The following is a 24,454-nucleotide window of genomic DNA, read 5'->3' on the forward strand; positions in this document are numbered from 1 at the left end:
TTGGACTCCTGACCTCAAGTGATCCACCCACCTTGGCCTCCTAAAGTGCTGGGATTACAGGCGTGAGTCACCATGCCCAGCCGAATATTGACTTTTTGATCCTCAGTTTAAATATTGTTGTTTTTTTTTTTAAATTTTTATTTTTGAGACAGAGTCTTGCTCTGTTGCCCAGGCTAGAGTGCAATGGTGCAATCTCAGCTCACTGCGACCTCTGCCTCTTGGGTTCCAGCAATTCTCCTGCCTTAGCCTCCTGAGTAGCTGGGACTACAGGTATGCACCACCACACCTGCTAATTTTTGTATTGTTAGTAGCGACAGGGTTTCACCATGTTGGCCACACTGGTCTCGAACTCCTGACCTCAAGTGATCTGCCTGCTTTGGCCTCCCAAAGTGCTGGGGTTACAGGCATGAGCTACCACGCCCGACTGAAATATTGCTTCTTATAGCATACTTCTTCACTGATTTCTTCCCTTGCTTGTACCTGAGTGTTCTGATTTACTGTTGTTTTTTTGGCAAGCATCCTACCCAAGTTAATGGCTTTTTTTTATGTGTTCTGTAATATAAATTGATTATGTTACATCAGAATTTTGAGCATATTCAAATCAGTTATTCCTCTACCCACTGCCACAGGACATAATCAATCCTTTTGAACACTTATACTCCCTCACAGGTAGAAAAATTTGGGGTGGAGTAACTCTGGAAGACTAAGCATCTTTACTAAGAGCCTAAGCCCTTAAGAAAGGCCATGTAAATCAGCTAGGAGGGGGAACTAAACTTTGTGTTAGTCTTAACATCTAAATTGAACAGAAATTGTTTGTATCAGAAGATATGATATTTTTAAGAGACAAGAGCAAAGTTTTTTTGGTTTTGTTTTGGGTTACTCTTCAACTGAGCAGATTAGAGATTGTTAGAAAGATTAGATAAGTTGCGGAAAAATGCAAAAGCTCCCTTTCCTTTGTACATCTGAGTAAATGTGAGTAATTAGTATCAGGGGTATAGAAACCTTAAGAGAGTCCTAAGCAATTTTTCATGGCCTCACAGATGTTCACTAAAGTAGTCAAAGTCTCTTCTTATCAGCAAGAAGTGTGAAGAATTGCCTGAGAGTGAAAAGTCAACAGATTTGCAAGAGCTTTAGAACACCAAGGTCATGAGTACCTACAACTGGGAACACTGAGTAATTCAGTGGATGTCAGCACAGATGCCAAAGGCTATACATGATAATTACAGCTCAGCAGATGCCACCCCACATAGATACTAATGATCAGAAGCCAGATACCCACTTGGTATGACTATAAGCCCCTAGGTTTGAGGTGATCACTGGGAGAGGAAAGAAGAAACGACAACCTGAAATTATTTTGTTTCCCACTGAAATGCCTGAAATCTCTGGAATACACTAAAATTTTGCTTTTGGCCCTCAGCTGGAATCGGGTCTAGAAATAGATAGAAAGGTGAATTAATGAAAATATAAAGGGAATAGTATTTTTATACACCACTGTATGTGGTCTGATAACTCATAATAAGGATAATTTTAATAATGACACCATTGAAGAAAGAGCTACTGTTAGTAATACCTTGGGGACTGCAGTTTATGAAACACCTCTCAATGTATGACTTTTTGCTAATCTAGTTTTATTCACTGAAGTATTTCCTACAGTAAGAGTGTGCCAGGAAGCACTGGTTAGAAAGGAATGGGTACAATGTGTGTAAAAGGTGTGCCTGACAATTTAGAAGACTAGAGGTTAAGAGAGATGTGAAGGCCAAATTTAGAGAAGTGAAAGCCAATTTTTCATGCCTGAATGTTTTTAATTATCCTCCCAAGGATGATACACACAGGGGTGTATGTTAGACTCAAGAGGTTTAATTTCAGAGTTGCAGAGTTGCTGCTGATCATTTACCAGAGTGTAGCCTGGGAAAGCCTTAAGACCAGTGCCAAATAGGTTAATACAAACAAGCGAGAAAGGTGGTAACAGGAGGTGAAATGGGTGTTTCTAGCACTTCTGTTTCTCCATGGCCCAAATCAGGCATTCTAAATACGTTCTTGGATACTCATGTAGAAAGTCAGAAGGAAGGTGAAAAATAGAAATTGATCAGGAATGATATTTCCAGAAAAAGATTATAGTGGTTATATAAAATAATATTTTTTATTTTTGAGTTAGAATATGTAAATTACAAGCCCATTCATTCATCAAAATGATAAAGAGCTGTAACTTTTGAGTGACTTTAATCTTTTCTGTTAGTCAATAGTGTTTATCAAATATTTTTATTGTCCCTCCCTCAGGTTTCATGTGTACTTCCCTAACCCCTTGTCATTAGGTGCTTGAGATACAGGTTGACCTTTATCTGTGGGAGAAAATTGTAGGTATTGCTGTAGATCGGAGAGATTCAAGAGTCAATGTTGAGTGCAGGACTTTGAGAATGGTGGAGTGAAAACCTCTGTGAAACTGTTCCTTTATGAAAGCAAAGAAATGCTAGAAAAAATTGTCAAAATAAACTTTTTCAAAACCTGGAAATTAGTCAAATGTTTGCAACAATATACATTTATTCAACAAAAGTAGCAGAGCCTAGGTAAGAAAAGCAGAACATTTTTATATTGACTTGTTTTAATCTTCCTTTTTCCAATTATGTGATAGCCTTGAATCATAGCAGCTATGAAAACCAGCAGGCTTGCAGCCACTGGAGGAGACAGCTGGTGAGGAACTCCTCACAAAGCTCCACTCTGAGAGCACACCACAATGTGACTTGTCTACCAGCTCCATGGAAAAACCCCATTCACAGGGCGTTGTTGTTATTTGACCCTGGGAAGGAGGGAAAAGCTTATTTCCAGAGTTCCCCTATTATATTATTTGAAATGTTTAGTTTTCAACAAAAATTATGATACATGCAAAGAAACAGCAAAGGTATCCCATATATAGAAACAAAAAAAAGCAGTTAACAGCAAACAATATCCCGAGGACATTCAAATGCTGAACTTAACAGACAAAGATTTTAAATCAGCTATTATGATTAGAAACAAGTAAATAAAGGAAACCATGTCCAAAGAGTTCAAGAAAAGCATGACAACACACAACTTTTGCCCATCAGCAAAAATTTTTATAGAAATATTTGAAGCATTTACAGAAATATTTGAACAATTATTAGATGACAAGTGAGATAAATTAGTGGATATTTCTGTGGCTATACACTGCAGGCAATACAGACTTTATAGCATTAGAGGAAAGTATGACTGTATTAGGCCAGTCTTGCATTGCCATAAATAAATACCTGAGACTGGATAATTTATAAAGAAAAGGGGTTTAATTGGCTCACAGTTCTGCAGGCTTTACAGGAAGCCTGGTGCGGGCATCTGCTCAGCTTCTAGGGAAGCCTCAGGAAGGTTACAATCATCGTGCAAGGTGATAGTGCAATAGGCATGTCACAGGGTGAAAGCAGGAGCAAGCGAAAATGTAGGGGGGGAGGTGCCCCACACTCTTAAATGACCAGATCTCATGTGAACTCAGAAGGAAAGCTCACTTATCACTGAGAGCATGGCCCAAGCCATTTGTGAGGAATCCACTCCCAGGATCCAAACACCTCGCGGAGATGACATTTCAACATGAGATTTGGGCAGTGACAGATTTCCAAACTACATCGATGGCAATGGTGTCTCAACACGTACAGAATGAGAGAAAGTGCCACAAAATTAAAAAGCGACAAACAGATTCTGGAATTGAAAAGTAAGTAACTAAAATTAAAACAAAAAACTACTAGTGGAGTTCAACAACAGATTTGAGTTGCCAAAAGGAAGGTTCAGTAAGCTCGAAGATACATCAGTTAAGATTATCTAGTCAGAAGAATAGAAAGAAAAACAATACAAATTTGGAGGTAAGTATACACTCTTGCAACCATTACCAAAATCTATGCTATGTACATATCCATCACCTGCAATAGTTTCTTCTTATGTTCTTTATTATTTTTTTGTGATAAGAACACTTAACATAAAATCTGCCCTCTTAGCCAATGTTTAAAGTACACAATACTGTATTGTTAACTGTAGGCACTATGCTGTACAGTAGATTGCTAGAATTTCTTCATCTTACTTAACTGAAAATTTGTACCTTTTGACAAATAACTTTCTGTTTCCTTCTCCTCACAAGATTCCCCTCATTTTAGAGCAGGGGTTTTACACACCAAATTGTCAACAATGAGTATTTCTTGGTGAAGATTTGGTGGGTGTTCAGTCAGTAGGTGTACCTTCCATTTTAACTTTACATATACCTGTATTGTTTTATTTTTAAAAATAATTAATGTAAATAACACTTATAATAAAAATGACCAAGATGAAAACTAGTGGCTCTCAGATGCTGTTAACTTTGGAGAGACACTCTGATCATAGATTTTGGTAATGGTTGCACGAGTGTATACTTACCTCCAAATTCATCAAGTTGTCTACCTTAAATATGTACAGCTTTTTGTATGTCAGTCATATCCCAATAAAATGGTTTTTAAAATAAAAAAAACAATACAAAATGTGAATACAGCCTCAGAGACCTGTGGGCTACCATCCATTGTACCAGCACAAAGATAATGGGAATCCCAGATGAATAGGAGAGAAAAAAGAGCAGAGAATATTTAAAGCAAGAATGGCTCAAAACCTCCCAACCTGAGGGAAACTGTTAATCTACTCACAGAAGAAATCAGTGAACTCCGAGTAGTAGAAACACAAAAAGCTCCATACCTAAAAACATCACAGTCAGTGTTCAAATTAGAAGAAACATAGACTACTGAAAGCAGCAAGAGAAAATAACTCATGCTGTGAAATGAATGCTCACAAAAATGGAACAAATTTTCATAACATATTTGAAGTGCTAAAAGAAATAAATGAAATAGAGAATAAAAAATGAATAAGAAAAAACAATTAGTTCTTTAGAAAGATCAACAAAATAGAAAAATTTACCTAGGCTGACTAAGAAAAAAACAAAGGGAAGACTCAAATGACTAAAATGAGTAATGAAATAGAGGACATCTCTAATTATCCTGCAGAAATAAAAAAGATTATACAGGAATCCTGTAATAAACTGTATGCTAACAATGATGTAACCTAGAATTAAAGGAAACATTTCTAGAAATAAACAAATTACCAAAATTGACTCAAGAATAAAAATGAACTCCAAAGTAACCTATAACAAAGATTAAATTGCTAAGTAAAGAACACTTCTCACAAAGCAAATGCCAGTCCTAGATGGTTTCACGGGTAATTTCTGCCAAACTCTTAAGGAACTAAAAACAATTCTTCACAAAATCTTTCAAAAAATAGAAAAGGGAGAAACACATCCCAACTCGTTCTATGAAGCTAGCCTGATACCAAAACCAAATAAAGGGATCACAAGAAAACAAAACTACAAACCAATGTCCCTTATGAATATTGATGCAAATATTCTCAACAAAATAGTAGCAAACTAAATCCAGAAACATGTAAAAAACATTCCATCAGGACCAAATGGAATTTATTCCAGTAATGCAGGGTGGCTCTAACATCTAACAATCAATAAATGTAATATACCATATTATTAGAATAAAAAAACCCACATGATTTTCTTTATAAACATGAAAAAATTGACAAAATCCAACACCCATTCATGATGAAAAAAAGTACTCAACATAATAAGAACAGAAGAGAACTTCCTTAATCTAATAAACAACATCAGTGGAAAACTCACAGCTAACCTGAAGAAAGACTGAATGATTTCTGTTGAATAGCAGGAAAATACAAAGATATCTACTCTGGCCACTTGTATATAACATTATAGCGAATGTTCTAGTTAAGACGGTCATTCATGAGAAAGAATTAAAAGTCATAAGATTGGAAAAGAAAACTAAAACTATCTCTGTTTGCAAATGATATGATTTTGTATATAGAAAATCCGAAGGAATCTAGTGGATTCAATTTAAATAATAAATACATTCAGCAATGTTTCAGGATACAAGATCAATATACAAATATCAAATCTACACACCATCAATGAAAAACCCAAAAATGAAATGCAGAAAACAAAAGCATTTAGAATACCCTCAAAGACATAAAATACTTAGAAATGAATTTAAGAAAAATGTACAAGACTTGTACACTAATAAAACATCGTTGAAGGCAAAGATGGTCCAAGTAAATGAAAAGATATGTTCAGAGGTTGAAAAACTTAATTTTTTAAAAAAATTATTTATTTATTTTTTGAGATGGAGTCTCATTCTGTTGCCCAGGCTGGAGTGCAGTGACACAATCTTGGCTCACTGTCTCCCAGGTTCAAGCCATTCTCCTGCCTCAGCCTCCTGAGTAGCCTGAGGAGCCTGCCACCACACCTAGCTAGTTTTTGTATTTTTAATAGAGAAAGGGGAAAAAACTTAATATTGGTAACAGACATCCAACATAGTTTGTTTGATAGAAGTTCAGCATTTAAAATACAAAATATACATCATTTTGAAAATGTAATAACAAATATATGTAGGCAAATATATAGGCCAAGAGAAGCTGGAATATGCAAACCCAGTAGCTGACAAGATAAAATTGAAGGAAAAATTTCAGAAGGAATGAAGACAGACTTCATGTACTAGTAAAAGCAACAATTATTTTCATCAAATAACATCAGTTTAAAGTATGTTAACACAGTAACTGACTGAATTCTGGGGAGCAATAGATAAATCCATAATTGCAGTATTAATCCAAATACTTCAGAAATATGTAGACCAAATTGATAGAAAACATACAATACAAGGAAAGATACAGAAGATTAGAATAATAACCAGTAATAAATTATAATGTAGATCATGGTTAAAAACATTGTCAGGAACTTAGAAGAGCTGGAGAGACAGAATGTGCAGCAGCAAGTATCAGAATAGCTGATAAAACAACAAGCCCAAATGCAAGTAATAGTCAAGTCCTTAATCACTTACTGTGAAGGAAAAAGCAAGAATCTCAAACTGGAGGTAGCCCTGACCTCATGTTACATCCACCTGCTCCATGAGCGTATGCACCAATTACGGTTCAGGTAGATTAGTACTAACATAATGGCTGTCTCACTGTTGAGGGAACTCTGAGCAAAGACTTTTGCAGTTTTATAGACCTGGGGGTTGGGGTGAGGTCTGGGGCAAGGCTAGAAGTGGAAAATGCCTGAGTACTGAATGAGTCCGAATGCAGAAAGTGTTTTCAAGATCCTCCAACAAGGAGAATTCCAAATGGAAGGCCTCGACTAGGAATGCAGATGAGCATGAGAGCATGGCTGGCCAGGAAGCTGAGTTCTTGACTGCAATTCCCGTCAGAGACTGCAGTGCACTGGCTGTGTAGCTAGTCTGGTGTGGGGAGGGCAGCTTTCCCCCATGAGGCCTGCCAGCTAAAGCCATTATAATTGCTTGTGGTTGTACCTGAAAAATCACAAAAAATTTTTGACCATGGGCTGAAACTCTCAAACATACAATTCAAGGCCAAACTGAACCCTGCCACTTAGTTCTGTCACTGACTAGACATGAGATCTTGAGTAAGTTATTTAACAATTCTGTGCATGAGTTTTTCTATTCGTTGAATGGGAATACGCTTGGTAAAGGAAGTATACTGATATAATATATTTTATCTACAGAAAGAATATCAGACACATTGTGTTATAAATTTGTTAGCACTTGTTTATATGCATACATAGGCACAAACACACATGTATCCATGCATATCTATATTATGAATATATCTGATGTACATACATACTATTATACATTTTTATTGTATATGTGTTTATATATATACACACTTACACAAACAAATGATTTTTGTACCTAACAAATGCACATACACATTCTTTCAGATTTAAATGAAATATTTACAGAATTTGGCCATTTGATATGCTGCACTTTATCTCTGTGTCAGTTCACTTCCCATTGGCTAGAATTCGGTCACATGGTGACAACAGAATGATTCTGAAATGCATTCTAGCTGTGTAACTAGAGATAGAAGGAACCCATTTTTGAACAGCTAGCATTTCTTCTGTAGTTTGCCTCTTTCTAGTTACCAACTACTATGCATACCCTTTTTCAACACATATGTTAACTCTTTCACCAAAAGAAAAAACAGAAAGTTTCACTAGTTATGCATTTCAAAGTCCAGAATTTTAGAGGACATACCCTCCTCCCCATCAAGAATGAATATGTATATTTCTGGTCTGCTAACATAAAAACCAGAAATATGATTATTTGTTGCTATCCCCTTACACGATACACAATAGCAGAGCCAGGAATAGGCTATTACAATAAAAACACTAAGAAAAAAGGAAGAAATGGAAACACATTATAGTCATTGATTCAGAGCAACATTGCTGTTTTGCTGGGCTAGTATTGTAAAATCCTCCACCCTAACAGTACTGGAAGTTTTAAAAATTAGACCTTAGATCTGTTTTTTGGGAGGAACACCTGGCTCCACTACCTGGGAGGTTTTCTCTTATCTTTTGACCTGTTGGACAAATGTAAGAACACTGGAGATCATGTTCCCTTTGAAGGATGAGGAGCGTGGCACAATTTCTTTTGGTTTGCAAGTTCAATGAGTCAAAACTTTTTTTAGAGCATAATATTAGGTACTTCAGTGGTACAGATGCTTCAAAAACATAACAGAATTTGTATCTATTTGTTTTCAGTATCTTCTGTGAGGCAGCAGCCAAAGCCAAGGTTATGTTGTAGACATTGTTTTTAAGTTGTTTCTAATTTCTGTGATTATTCCTTGTGCCCATCTCTCTCTTAATGGAGGCTACTTTAAGGCCTTCTGAAAAGGTAGGCTTGGATGGGAAGGCCAAACTATTTCATCAGACCTTTGCCATAGGGTTAAGCGCCTTTATTTAACTGAGAAGACTTTCAAGTCTTTTCTTGCTACATGGGATGAGGAAGTACTGGGCTTTTTATAACCATGTTCCACTTTTCTAGAGCCTCTCTATTCCCTTTCATTTATACTTGAAAACTGATCAAACTTGAATCAGTTAATAATACATTGCTACAAACAAGCAGAACTAAGCAAACAAAACAGAATAACTTTCTGGCTCTTTCCAGCTACTTTCTATGAAGTAGCAAGTTTTCTAGGCACTTGATCTGCCTTACAAATTATTGCAGGCAACTAATAAATGTATTACCACTAAAATAAACAAAAAAAAGAAAAACCTCTGTCTTTACAGCCTGTGATATTATTTCCTTGCCACCTCCTGTTTGGCTGCTAAGTCAATGGCACATATTTTAGGTTTTGGTTATGATATCATGCCATTTCTAATACGAATTATTTCTTATTGCATCTGAAGAACAAATTTGTAAATGACATTAGGTAGGGAGCCAGTTTTCTCAAAACTATTTCTCAAGACTGTATACTAAGCTAGTATTTTTAAACTTTTTTTTTTGCTACAACCCAAAACAAAAAACACAATTTATATCATTCAATAAACACACACAGACATAAACCTGTATGCATACACATGGATACCAGATGGGACAACACTATGTCATATCTAAACTGGGACTATTACTGTCAAACCCATATGTGTGGTATGGGTATCTGAAATTCCCTTTACGATGCTAAATTGGTTTTTCACATGAAATTTTAAAAATTTGCTTGAAAACTGCTGAGTATTTTGTATTTTTAGTAGAGACAGGGTTTCACCATGTTGGCCAGGATAGTCTTGATCTCCTGACCTCGTGATCCACCCGCCTCGGCCTCCCAAAGTGCTAGGATTACAGGCGTGAGCCACCACGCCTGGCCAACTGCTGAGTATTTTGAAATGGTATTTATGACAGCTAGGTTAGTCCTTTGAGACATCAGATTGATAGGAATTTTATATCCTGATTTAGTGTTACATTTATTGAAGAGTTTTAATGATTAAAAATAAACAATAAATACCATGTATTATATGATAATCATGTTTCATTTAAAAGTACATATGTATCTTTTCACTTAACGATTTATACCCTTAAGTGTTAAAGTATATTTCCATTTGATCTAACTTTAATAGTACTTAAAAGAATTAAGAATAAACAGTGGAAACAACATTAATCTTTTTAATATCTAAAAGAGGTCTTTATTACTATTATAATAACTACTGATAAGAGATGCAACTTTACAATAGGAGTACTGAGTTTTCTATTTAAAAAGAAGTTTTCTATTTAAAAAGAAATTTTCTATTTAAAAAGGCATTGTGTAATTTCCTAAAGTTTGAAGTATTGTGAAAGCGCATCTTAATGTTGGAAGGGTAACAAATCCTAAAGTTGATTAGTAAGAAAAAATAGAATAGCATCACAGTTCTTTTTTAGAAACCCTTAACTAAACAGAAAATACAAATTTGGAAACTTAAAAATTAAGGATCTGTTTGTTTCTTTGCATTTATGCCATGGTCTCTGAATTTGTATTTTTTTTTTTTTTTTGAGGCCCATTCACAGGACGCCATATGAACACAAAACTGTGTGGAAGTTCCTGAAAACAATTCCAGATTTAACCTTTCAGCTAAATGATAAGCATCTGAAAACACTTAGTAAGACTGTCTTTTCAGAAACCTGGTTGAAAGGCAGCACAGGTAATAGACTAATGTGGGATAAATTTGGCGAGATAAAATGCAGGCCACTGTTTCGAGTTCTTTATCATTATAATGCTTATAATTTCACTTAACAATTTCAGTTGACATGGTAAAAATGTACTATTTGGATGTGTTTCATTTGTAAGTTTATAAGTAGTGAAATGAATAACATCTCACATTTTAGTACTTAGAGTTTAAGATATATACTTGTGTTTCGCTGCCTGGAGCATGACTCAGAATTACCCAGTGATCACATTGAGACCCATATTGTTGGGTTTAAACATCAGAATTTCTGGTCCAGTAGGTATAGGATGAGGCCTCAATTTCATTTATAATACCTCAGGTGATGCCACCAGTGCAGGGACCACACTTGTGGAACCAATATCTGAGATACACATTTAGTAACAATATAGTGTTGATTTTCATAGGTAAAACAGTAGATAGTCAACATGATTATTTGACTAAGTCAGATACTAACCCAGATATAGGGAAAAAAGCCTCTCTAGATAGATTTTCATTTCCCAATTTTAGCTTTTGGTCCCTTCATGAAGGATTTAGTGGATATATTAATAGACTTGTTATATTTTAATTATGGGGGCTAGGCATACAATTTAATACATTCTTTGTGTCAGAAGCATCCCTTTTTGTTCCTCAGAAAAACAAATGAAGGAAAATATTGCTATTATTATTCTCCACAGATGAGGACCCCTGAGGCACAAATATCACACAGAGCATTCTTGCTTAGAATCGAGTTTCAAACACACTTCAGCCTAATTCTAAACTTGTTCTCTGTGTATTATGTCACTGTTAGTACAAACTGGTTTATCAAGATCATGACATTTAAAACTTAACTGGAATTTTAAAGAACATGTGTCTATTGAAAAAATTTACATATTTCCAGAGTTTTCCCTCCATGGTCTTCTCTCATAATTAGTTCCATTTAATCTGTGATCAAGCAATGAAAAATAAATCAAAGGAATTTTAAAGGGGATAAAATAATTTTGAAAGGGAATGAAGGACAAACATTCAACATTGCTTTGCTATTAGATTGAGGATAGTAATTAAAACTTAATTTGTTTTATAAATCACTGAAAACATATTTGTAACAGTAAAAAATATGGGAACAACCTAAATGTCCTTGAATAGAAGATTGGCTACACATATTTTGATATATCTATTCTATAGAATTCTAGACAGTGATTAAAAAGAATGAACTAGATTTATATATATCGATATGGAAACATTAAAGAGTAAATAGAATAATTGCAAATTATATTAATAACACATTTATGAAAAAATCTAAATTTAAGCACATAGATACACACACACACACACACACACACACATAAACATATATCTTTTTAAACTATACAAGTGGGTCCAAAAGGACATTCCAAAAATACATATTTTTAAAAATTGTTGCCTTAGTGGAGGGGAGTGAAATTGAGGGGTGATAAAGGGCTAAAATTAACTCTTTCTTCTACATATATTTGAGTTGGTTTTATTCTCTCACAATAAGTGTTTATTTATTTGTTAATATTTGTAATTATATATTTATTTTTTTCAAACATTTTCTAAAATTAAAATTAGAAACAAACATTTAATTCTGATGGCACCTTAACTCACCTGATTGACAATTAAAATATGAATTTTCAATCTTTCACAAGTGTCAGGCATTCCAACTTGCATTTCAATAGGGTGTACTTTCAACACTTACAATTAGGAGTCTCTGTGTTTACACCTACCTGTGTCAAAATCCCTCTCAAGTTTTTAAAGCATTTAGTTCCGACAGCTCAGATCTGTTTCACTACCAAAGAAGTCAACTCATTAAATATATGACCTTTGTAGATTTCTTTGTTCATCCAATTTAGTAAAAAAGCCCAACTAGGTGTCTGTCTCTCTCCTTTTTCTTTATTCATGTATGTGTTTCCCTCCCTCTGCTATTATTTAAACTATTCCCTCTAGTAGCCCCTCATCACCAGGCTGCTGACTTTCGATCTGCTGCTGGGGCTTCCATTTCTCTGGTGCAATTCCACACAGCTGTTTGTACCTTCTGGTCTCTTTTCTGGCCACTAGTTCTTAAAGCCTCATTATTCAATAAAGTTTCCTAAACTTACCATTATTCACTAAGCCTCTTGCTCATTCAGGTTTTATAAATAATTAAACAGTAATAGGAAAACAATATTATATTTCTAAGTAGTGAATAAAACACATGTGTGTCTAAGTTAAAATGCTACAAAAAATGATTATTATTATTTACTGACTATATTAATATTACTATATATGAGTACTTATATTAAAATTACTGTATGTAATGTATTTTACATATAGTCATCTCTCTATATACATGTGTACATAGATATAATTTACTGAAGTCAAATGGAAGAATTTTTCATTAGATCACATTTTTATGGCCTGAACAAGGGACATTTTTATGATTGATAACCTAAAGCTCATGAAAACTAACAGAATTGCCAGTTTAGTTACTAACCTGTAACAATATCCCAGATCAAACTTTCATTATCTAGCTTTATGTTAATATTAAAACCCATTTCTATAAAATAATGTTTTTCTCTTTTATATCTGTGTCACCTTGACTGTTTTCTTTGTGTAGTCCTTTGTCTTACAGTATTATTTCTCTTCTATTTGTTTCACTTTATTTCATTCTGTAACCCACTTTTATGAGATTGTATCTCAAAAACTCCATAATTCCTCATTTTCATTAAATTTTATATTTACTTTTAATGCTGAAAATATTTTTATATTACTAAAGTTCTAACATTTCTTTAACCTGCATAGATTTTATTTTCTGTTGTGGTTTATATTTTATTTAACAACTAAAAATATGGTAGCTAAATCTCATGAAATATGTAGTGGGCATCTTTTCTAGACATAAATTAACCATAATTCAAATAATTTATTCTTATAATAGAAGAAATAAAATCTTTAGCTGAGATTTAGTATAAATCCAGTCTTTATGTAGACTCATCAAGAAAAAAAGGAGATCCAAGAGAAACCCAGGAAAGGAAGGCTTCACTGCTGAATTTTACCAAATATTTTAAAAAGAATTAATATCAATTATTCTGACACTCTTCCAAAAATTGAATAGGAGGGTATATTCCCAGACTAATTTTATGAGGCCAGCATTACCCTGACACTAAAGGCAGACAAGATAAATGAATTCAGTAAAATTGCAGGATACAAAATCAACATACAAAAATTAGTAGTGTTTCTCTACTAATAAAATATTCAAAAAGGAAAATAAGCAAACAATTCCATTTATGAATAACAATAAAAAATTACTTAGGTGTAAATCTAATCAAGGAAGTGAAAGACCTGCAAACTGTAAACTGTAAACTAGAAAATATTGATAAAAGAAATTGAGAAAAATAGTAATAAATAGAAAGCTGTGCTTTCTATGCTCATGGGTTGAAAAAATTAATATTGTTAAAATGCTCATACTAGTCAACTTGATCTATAGATTCAGTGCATTCCCTATCAAAATTCCATGACATTTTTCACAGAAATAGAAAAACAATTCTTAAATTCATATGGAACCACAAAAGAACCCAAATGGCCAAAACAATTTTGAGCAAAAAGAACAAAGCTAGAGGCATCACACTCTCTGATTTCAAAATAAACTGAAAAGTGATTATAATAAAAACACAAGGCAATGGCATAAAAACAGATATGTTGATATGATAAGGCTTTGTGTCCCCACCCAAATCTTATCTTGAATTGCATTGCCCATAATCTTCCCAAATCCCCACGTGTTCAGGGAGAAACCAGGTGGAGGTAACTAAATCATGAGGGCAGTCACCCCCATGCAGTTCTCATGATACTGAGTGAGTTCTTACGGGATCTGATGGTTTTATAAGGCGCTCTTCCCACTTTACTTGATTTTTGACAAAGGTGCTAAAAACACTCAACAGAGAAAGGACAGTCTCTTTAATAAATGGTGTTGGAGATAAATGGTGTTTGAATTTATGAGTGATGACTTACAGTATCTGTAGAAGAAATTTCTAAGCAACAAAGTGATCAAGATATGGTCTGGCTATTTCTAACATCCTATGTTCAGATAAGGGAGCAAAGAAATGACTTAAAGTTGGAAGTTCTCTTTAAAGGGAAAGCAGAGCATAAGAGTTTGGAAAATTTGCAGCCTACCCATATAACAGCAACAACAAGAACAAAAAAGCTTTTCTGGGTGGAAGAATCCAAGAAGGCTGCGGAGGAACCACTTGTTAGAAATATTTGTGTGACTAAAAAAGAGCTAGGTGCTGATAGCCAAGACAGTGGGAAAAAGGCTTCAAAGGCATTTCAGAGATCTCCTAGGTAGACACTCCTATGATAGGCCCAGAGGCTAAGGATGAAACAATGGTTTTGTGGGCCTGGCACAGAACCCTGCTGCCCTGCATAGCCTCAGGATGCTGCTCCTTACATGCCAGCCACTCCAGCTGCAACTCAAAGGGGCCCATATATAGCTTGGGATGCCCCTCTGGAGGGTACAAGCCATAAGCTTTGGTGGTTTCCATGTAGTGTTAAGCCTGTGGGCATGTAGACTGCAACAGTGAAGAAGGCTTGGCAGCCTCTGCCAAGATTTCAATGGGTGTATGAGAAAACCTAGATGCCCAGGCAGAAGCCTGTTACAGGAGTAGAGCCCTCACAGAGAACCTCTACTAGGGTTATGCAAAAGGGAAATGTGGGATTGAAGGTCCTACACAGAGTCCTCACTAAGGCACCACCTAGTTGGACCTATGGGAAGGGCACTACTGTTCTCTAGACTCCAGCATGGTCGATCTACTGGCAGCTTGCACTCTGCACCTGGAAAAGCTGCAGCTACTCAACTCCTACCCCTGAGAGCAACCTCAGGGGCCATACCCTGCAGAGACATGGGGGCAGAGCTATTCAAGGCCTTGGGAGCCCACCACTTGTACCAGTGTGCTCCAGATTTGGGACACAGAGTCAAAGGAAGTTAATTTTGAGCTTTAAGACTTAAGCCTTGCTGGGCTTCAGATTTGCTTGAGGCCTATAGCCTCTTTCTTTTGGTCAATTTATCCCTTTTGGAATGGGAATGTTTTTCCATTGCCTGTTTCCCCATTGTATCTTGGAAGTAAATAGTACGTTTTGATTTTATAGGCTCATAGGTGGGAGGAACATGGATTCAAACTCAGATAAGACCTTGGACTTGGGACTTTTGAGTTAATGATGGAGCAAGTTAAGATTTTTGGGGACTATTGAGATGGGATAATTGTATTTTGGAATGTGAGAAGAATATGAGATTTGGGGGCCAGGGGCAGAATGATATAATTTGGACATCCCCTCCAAATCTCATGTTGAGATATAATCCCTAGTGTTGGAGATGTGGCCTTGTGCAAGGTTTCTGGTTCTTGGGGGTGGGTCCCTTGTGACTTGGTACTGTCCTCATGATAGTGAGTGAGTTCTCACAAGATCTGGTTGTTTAAATGTGTATGGCACCTCCCCTTATTCTCTCTCCTGCTCCTTCTCTCTCCATGTGATGCGTCTGCTTCCATTTTACCTTCTGCTATGAGTAAAATCTCTTTGAGGCTTCCCCAGAAGCTGAGCAGATACCAGCACCTGCCATGCTCATGCAGCCTGCAGAGCCATGAGCCAATTAAACCTCTTTTCTTTATAAATGACCCAGTCTCATGTGTTTCTTTATAGCAATGCATGAATGACCTAACACATGCTATATTATAGAAACTCATATAACTTAGATATAATGAACAAGTTCAGATACAAACTATCATAATTGACTCAGAAGGATAACTTGAAGAAGGATAACTAAAATAAATTAATGTATTAAATTGGTAACTTAATATTCTCACAAAGAAAATCCCTGACCCACATGGATTCATAATGAAGTCTATCTAGTACTTAAAGGAGAATTTAGAGCACAAGCAATGAACAGTTAAGAATAAAAATTAATTTATAAAAATGAAATTAAGAAATTCAGTTCAATTTGCCAATAACATCAAAAATATAATCTGCTTAGGAATAAATTTTACAAATGAAGTGCAAGACTTGTACATTGAAAACTATAAAACATTGTTGAAAGAAATTAAATAAATAGAAAGTAATCCAATATTCATTGATCTACATAATTAGTATTGATAAGATAGCAATACTATTTATATTGATCTACAGATTCAACACAATCCCTAACAGAAATACCAATTGTCTTTTTTTGCAGAAGTTAATACATTGATCCTAAAATTCATATAGAAATTTAGGAGATGCAAAACAGCCACAATATATTGAAAACAAATGATAAAGTTGAAGGACTCATACTTCTCTATTTCAAAACTTACTACAAACCTATAGTAACATAAAAGTGTGATATTGGCATAAATATATAGAGAGATCAATGGAACAGATTGAGTCCAGAAATAATGTTTTAACTTGATGGTCTATTGGTTTTAGACAAGGTTACTAAGACAATTCAGCGGTGGAAAGAAAACTCTTTTCAACAAATTATGCTTGGAGACCTAATAAATATCAAGATGCTAAATAATGAAGGTAGACCCCTAATTTACAACATACACAAAAAATTACCAAACATGAATCAAGGATATAAAGGTAATAATTAAAACTATAAAACTTTTGGAAGAAAAATTTAAGAATCTTCATAATCACAGGTTAAGCCATGTGTTTTTACACATAACACTGACAGTACAAGAGACAAAGAAAAAATTGAATAATTTGGACCTTATAAAAATTAAAATATTTTGAGCTTCAAAGAATAGAATCAATAAGGCAAAAATGCAGCCCTTGAAATGGAACACAGTACTTGCAAATCATATATCTAATAAGGGTCTCATGTCCAGAATATGAATAACTTGTAAACCTCAGTAACAAGAAGACAATTAACCCAATTTCGAAAATGAGTATATTAGCTGAATAGATACATTTTCAGAGAAGATATAAAAATAGCCAATAAGCACATAAAAATGTCCAACATTATTGTCATTAAGCAATTCCAAATAAAAACTACAATGGCATACTACTCCATCCCCACTAACATGATTAAAATATAAAAGAAAGTATTAAGCATTGGTATGGATGTAGAGAAGTTGGAACTCATGCATTTCTCTTGGGATTGTAAGATGAAGCCACTTTGTAAAACAGTTTGGCAATTCCTCAAATATTAACCATAATGTTACATTTGCCCCATGTATTAGTCTGTTCTCACACTCCTAATAAAGGCATACCTGAGACTGGATAATTTATAAAGGAAAGAAGTTTAATGGACTCACAGTTCCACATGGTTGGGGAAGCCTCAAAATCATGGTGGAGAGTGAAGGGGAAGCAAGACACGTCTTACATGGTGGCAGACAAGAGAGAATGAAAGCCAAGTGAAAGGAGAAACCCGTTATGAAACCATCAGATCTCATGAGACTTATTCACTACCATGACAACAGTATGGGAGAAACCACCCCATGATTCAATTATCTCACACTGAGTCCCTCCCACAACACATGGGAATTATGGGAGCTACAATTCAAGATACAATTTAGGCGGGGACACAGTCAAACCATACCATTTCACTCCTGGCCCCTCCCAAATCTCATGTCCTCACTTTTCAAAACCAATCATGTCTTCCCAACAATCTCCCAAAGTCTTAACTCATTTCAGCATTAACGCAAAAGTCCACAGTCCAAAGTCTCATCTGAGACAAGGCAAGTCCCGTCCACCTGTGAGCCTGTAAAATCAAAAGCAAATTTCTTACTTCCCAGATACAATCAGGGTACAAGCATTAGGTAAATACAGCTGTTCCAAATGGGAGAAATTGGCCAAAACCAAGGGGCTAAAGGCCCCATGCAAGTCTAAAATGCAGCTGGGCAGTCAAATCTTAAAGCTTCAAAACGATCTCCTTTAACTCCATGTCTCACATCCAGGTCACACTGATACAAGAGGTGGGTTCCCATATCTTGGGCAGCTCCAGCCCTGTGGCTTTGCAGGATCCCAGCTACTTTCATGGGCTAGTGTTGAGTGTCTGCAGTTGTTCTTTTCTGTCACATCATCAGAATGCAAATTTTTTGAATTGTTATGCTCTGTTTTCCTTTTAAAACTGAATGCTTTTAACAGCAGCCAAGTCACCTCTTGAATGCTTTGCTGATACCCTAAATCATCTTCCTCAAGCTCAAAGTTCCACAGTCCTCTAGGGCGGGGGCAAAATGCTGCCAGTCTCTGCTAAAACATAGCAAGAGTCACCTTTTCTCCAGTTCCCAACAAGTTCTTTATCTCCATCTGAGACCACCTTAGCCTGGATTTTATTGTCCATATCACTCTCAGCATTTTGGTTCCAAACTTTTCCACATTTTCCTGTCTTCTTCTGAGCCCTCCAAACTGTTCCAATCTCTACCTGTTACCCAGTTTCAAAATCGTTTCCACTTTTTCGGGTATCTTTACAACAGCACCCCACTCTACCAGTATCAATTTACTTTATCAGTCTGTTCTTAAGCTGCTAATAAAGACATGTCTGAGACTGGGTAATTTATAAAAGAAAGAGATTTAATAAACTTATGGTTCCATGTGACTAGGGAGGCCTCACAATCATGGCAGAGGGCAAAGTTGAAGCAAGACACATCACACATGGCAGCAGGCAACAGAGAATGAGAGCCAAGCGAAAATGGAAACCCCTTCTAAAACCATCAGCTCTTGTGAGACTTACTACCATGAGAACAGTATGGGGGAAACTGCCCCCATGATTCAGTTATCTCCCACCTGGTCCCTCCCACAACACTTGGGAATTATGGGAGCTACAATTCAAGATGAGATTTGGGTGAGGACACAGTTAAACCATATCACCCCAGAAGTCCACTCCTAAATACACATCTAAGAAATGAAAATATACATTAATGCCAAACTTATATACAAATGTTTATAGCAGTATTATTCACAGTAGCCATTATGTGGAAAAAGACCAAATTTACATCAATGAGTGAAGAAACTTTTAAAAAATATGTGCATATCATTATAATAGAAAATTTTGGGGTGAAAAAAGTGATGAACTACTAATACATGCCAAAACTTGTGTAGACCTTGAAACCATTATGATAAAGAAGCCAGTCACAAAAGGCCACATGTTTATGACTGCTTTTATATGAAATCTCCAGAATAGGCCAATTCATTTGGACATCAAGTAACATAGTGGTTGCCACCTTTGGGATATGAGGTAAGGGACATTATTGCTGATGCATAAGGTGGGCGGATCATGAGGTCAGGAGATCGAGATCATCCTGGCTAACACGGTGAAACCCTGTCTCTACTAAAAAAATTCAAAAAATTAGCCAGGCGTGGTGGCGGGTGCCTGTAGTCCCAGCTACTCCGGAGGCTGAGGCAGGAGAATGGTGTGAACCCGGGAGGCGGAGCTTGCAGTAAGCCGAGATGGCGCCACTGCACTCCAGCCTGGGCGACAGAGTGAGACTCCTTCTCAAAAAAAAAAAAAAGAGTTTCTTTTGGGAATGATAAAAGTATTCTAACATTAGATTGTGATGAGATTCAACATATCTTTACATATAGTAAAATTCAACAGAATTGTACGTTTTAAAAGGGTGAATTTCATTGAATTGTATCTTTAAGCCTTTTAAAAAATTGGGATAATGTTAATCTTTTAGAGTGTACAATTCAGTGACATTTAGCACATTAAAAATATTTTGGAACCATCGCAGCATCCAGTTCCCCCAAAATTTCTATCATCCTAAAATGGAACCCCATGCCCATTAAGCAATCACTCACCATTCCCCTAAACCCTGGTAGCCACTAGCCTGTTCTGTATTTCTATGGTTTTATTTATTCTGAACATTTTGCATGAATGGAATCATACAATATGTGACCTTTTGTGTTGAGTTCTTTCGCTTAACATAGTGTTTTCATGGTTTATCTGCATTGCATTATGTACTTCATTGTACCTCATGAGCTGTTAATTGTTCCTTTAATAGCTGAATAATATCCTCTTATGTAAGCTATTTTTAAAATGCTTCTAAAAAATCAATTGGAGACCAATGGACACCAATAATGCAAGCCAGCTCCTAGAGATCCCTGTGATTGAAATCAATTTCTTTTAATAAATTTGTTTAATATGAAAAGAGAAATACAAAAGAAATTTAAAAAATCCACTAGAAATGGGTTAGCTGAGATAAACTCTTTCTGTAAAATGATTTAAACGAAGTTAAGTAAAATGAAAAATTAGCATATCAGAGACATCAGTATGCCACCATACACTGAATATATCATACACGTACACTACACAACTTCAGAAATATGATTTACCTGTGTTTTCCCACTCCCCTCAGAAAGCACCTTTGCATAACATACTGTGTGGAATTCTGTCATATGAGAAAGAAATTTATTTCTTATAGATTTTCTATAATCTCTTATATTAGAGTAACAGTACTTTATGATGTGTACATTCCTTTTACTACCATTAATCCTTTGATAGACAATCCTCTTAGCTGTGCAGGATAGAGCTCACTGTCCCTTTCTTATGTTTGAGGACTCTGAGTTTCAAAATCTTACTAGTTCTACACCAGTGAAGGGTAGAACCAAGCCTTTTGAGTCTGGGTCTTCTGAAGCCAACCTTTAGCTTTATTTTACCCTTTTCCATGAATTACATTTTTCCATGAATAAAATTAAACTACAGTATCAAGGAAACATGTTTGTTAACATGCATCATCAAAGAACCTTCACTAGAATAATATGTGACATTAATTGATACAGGTTTTGATGGGTAATCTAAAATATCTTTGCTGAAATACTGGCTTATAGAAATCAGTGCCATTGCTTTTATGATCTTTTCTAGTGTGAGAACAGTCTTGCATGGTGATGCTAATTCTCTCCCTGTTATCTGTTGTCAGGAGAATGGCTCTTGGTGTAATATGTCCTTTTTATGGCACTGGCCTGAATTTAATGTTCAGTGTAAATTTTAATCTTTTAAATGTCTGCAAAATAAACTCTTTTTTATGAAAGTGACACCAATAAGAGAGTTAAGATGATTTTTAATGGCAAAGGAAAATAATAAATGTTTATTTTAAAACTTAAAATAGAGCATTGAAAAATGTGATTATATGGCACATTATAAATAGACCAAAAGTCAAAAGAAGATGTAAAATAAACTTCTAATAAGATGTATTGGCTAAAAATCTTGTATTTTATGGGAAAATGAATCAAATTGTCACTCAGTTTTGTACCCATAAGGGGATACAGTTTTATCCCCATGAAATTGGAGATTTAGTAAAATTGATACATTTAGGATTGAAATGTGGTATGACTTAATATTAGAATCAGAATGAGGATTTCAGAAAAATATTGTGAGTCATTATGTACTTCAATCAAAATCTAATCTAGACAACAAACATGGAAAAAATAAGATTGCATAACAATTATTGGTGAATTTTAAGGTAGATATTTTTTATTACATTTTTTTTTTTAAATAGCCACAGGGACTGTTAAATGTTAATGTCTGAAGTAAGTTAAAATAACTTTTTCACTGGAGAGAAAAAAGTTTGACTTTAATAGTCAACTATTCATGATATTATCAGAAAGAATGACTGAAGAAACCAATTCTAAAGCTCATATTATTGTTTTTGTAGATTATTCTCAAGATTGACTGGCTTATACTAGAAATCTTGAAAAGCCAATTCATCTGGTTATCCAGGGATATATTTTAAAATCCGTAAAAAGTGGAGAAACCATCTGGACTTTATTAAGAATTGGTATTTAAACAAATTTTAAAAGACCTTTCTGAGATTTTTGTTTGTTTTAGTAGAAGGGCGTTTCATAGCAAATTTTAAAAGCTTGATGGTATATAACTTGGAGTCAGAAAAAGCACCTTCTTTTGGTGGTGTAGGTGCTTTGATTTATTTTTAGAGGTAAAAAATTCTTAGCTCTTCCACCCGAATACCTATGGGTGTAAGAACCATAATACTTTTTTCAGGCATGTGGGGGCTTCTTCAATATCCCAAAGCTATTTGTTCCTACCCACTCCTGGCAGGGCTGACTCTAACACACACATGCTCTTGATCTGAAACATAACTTAATCTGCAGTGGTTAGACATAATAGTTACTCAAAAAATAGTTGATAGGTGAATCTATGCATTAACTAGCATTGGAGGTAATTTCCAACAATGTAAACTTTAATACACAGTACTGATCTAAAGTTCATTCAGGAACAAAATATTTATTGCTAGATGATAATCTGAAATAGATGTAGTTCATGCATTCTTCCAGATAAACTAATGATTATCATTCAATTATAATGCTGAATTCTGTGGCCACATATCACGGTGCCATTCTTTTGACCTTCCCATGTAAAAGTGATTTTTAAATTCTTAGAAATAGTCTATTATGCCTGGTAAAGGGCATTCTATTAATTACGTTTGTGAAAATCTTAGTTATGTTTATACTAAAGTGTAAACTTTTAGGAGAAATATATTCAATGTTATTGAGAATTTTTATAGTTACTAAATCCTGTAACTGATCATATTTCCTCTTATATGTTGGCTATTAGAAAGCCTTTAAAAACTATTTGATTTTAAATAGATATGATATTGTTTTGATATAAATTTTAAAAGATTGAAATGTTTTAAAAGTAAGGAAAATGGAGCTAAAATTGTCCCTGTATCCAGTATTACCTCCTTGCAAATATATAGAATTTCACAGAATATGTTTTGTAATTTAATATTATTCTTGCCTTCATCAGTTTTTCCTATGTTTATCTTCATTGCATTTCATTAACTTTTTAAACAATATTATCTGTATTTTTGTACACTCACAAGATAAATCCTTTTAGATAACAAATGAAATCCTTTACTGAAAAAAGTCAAAGGCTTTGACTTTAATATGTATTGTTATGCATAATAAGAAACTGTTTTCCTTCTCTGGAAATTTTTAATGTAAACAAAATATTTGAAGAAATTATAAAAAATAACAATCTGTATATATTTTTAAATCTGACTTCAAATTGATACATGAGGCTTAGACATATGTGTGTCATTTGATAACTGTCTTAAATATCTAAATATAAATCAAAAAGCATTTTCATTACTTCAACTATAAAAACACAAATTCAGTAAGTACTTCAAATCTTGGAAGAATAACTTGAAAACTACAATAAGTATTATAAAAGGTAAGGATGAATGTGACTGAACTTGAAGAAAATGTGGGACATAAATGAAAACAGACTCTCATCAGCACATAGGTCCTCTACATGTGGACGTGATTACACAGAGATGTGTAAAGTCTTACTGATAACAGTGTGGTCTTGAAATACTTAAATACCCTTCAAGACAAATTATACCTTCAGCTTAACCACAAATCAATGAATACATCCTAATGACAGGATGTCTAAAGACCATATATATGTATATATAGCCAGAATATATATGCATATATATAGCCAGAATACTCCTATAGTAACTCTAAGTACACAGTGATGATCAGCAAGTGATAAAATACTAAATACAGACTTGGAGCTTAGCTGAACAGTTGGATGGACAAGTCATGAACAACTGAAATTCATAATTATATTAAATAAGAAACACAGTTTCTAAACTGTTCAATATTTATTGTTCATGCTTACTGTTTGGAATCAGGCATATCTACATTAGTTTTGAACCAAACAATGTTAAAATAGTCACATGCTTATACAATCACTTACGGGAATAATAAGAGTTAACTATATTTTGGGTACCCTTCACATACTTCGTAATATTTTGACTCATTAGTATCTTAATAGATGTCCATTCACTAGTTCATATATTTTACAAGTCTAAAAAATTCATATTATTATACTAAAAAATAACAGGCAATAAAAAGGTTTAATGATCATAAATTCCTATAAACTGTGGGAATAAACTTTTAAAGTTAAGCAAAATAACA

The 24,454-nt window shown here is 34.7% G+C and overlaps 1 protein-coding gene across 5 annotated transcripts in view; it reads left to right on the plus strand.

The window, feature by feature from the left end:
* Window positions 1-24,454, plus strand: part of CNBD1 (cyclic nucleotide binding domain containing 1) — a 623,001-nt gene that overhangs the window by 327,314 nt on the left and 271,233 nt on the right. For all 5 annotated transcript variants that reach the window (XR_008668004.2, XM_055349242.2, XM_055349243.2 and 2 more), the window contains one exon: window positions 10,410-10,555. Coding sequence is in view for 4 of the 5 variants with exons in the window: in XM_055349242.2 (XP_055205217.2) it covers window positions 10,410-10,555 (146 nt within the window). In the remaining variant the exon portion in view is untranslated. The remainder of the gene's footprint in view (window positions 1-10,409; window positions 10,556-24,454) is intronic.

Source organism: Gorilla gorilla, chromosome 7, assembly GCF_029281585.2.
Source record: "Gorilla gorilla gorilla isolate KB3781 chromosome 7, NHGRI_mGorGor1-v2.1_pri, whole genome shotgun sequence".
Lineage (NCBI taxonomy): Eukaryota > Metazoa > Chordata > Mammalia > Primates > Hominidae > Gorilla > Gorilla gorilla.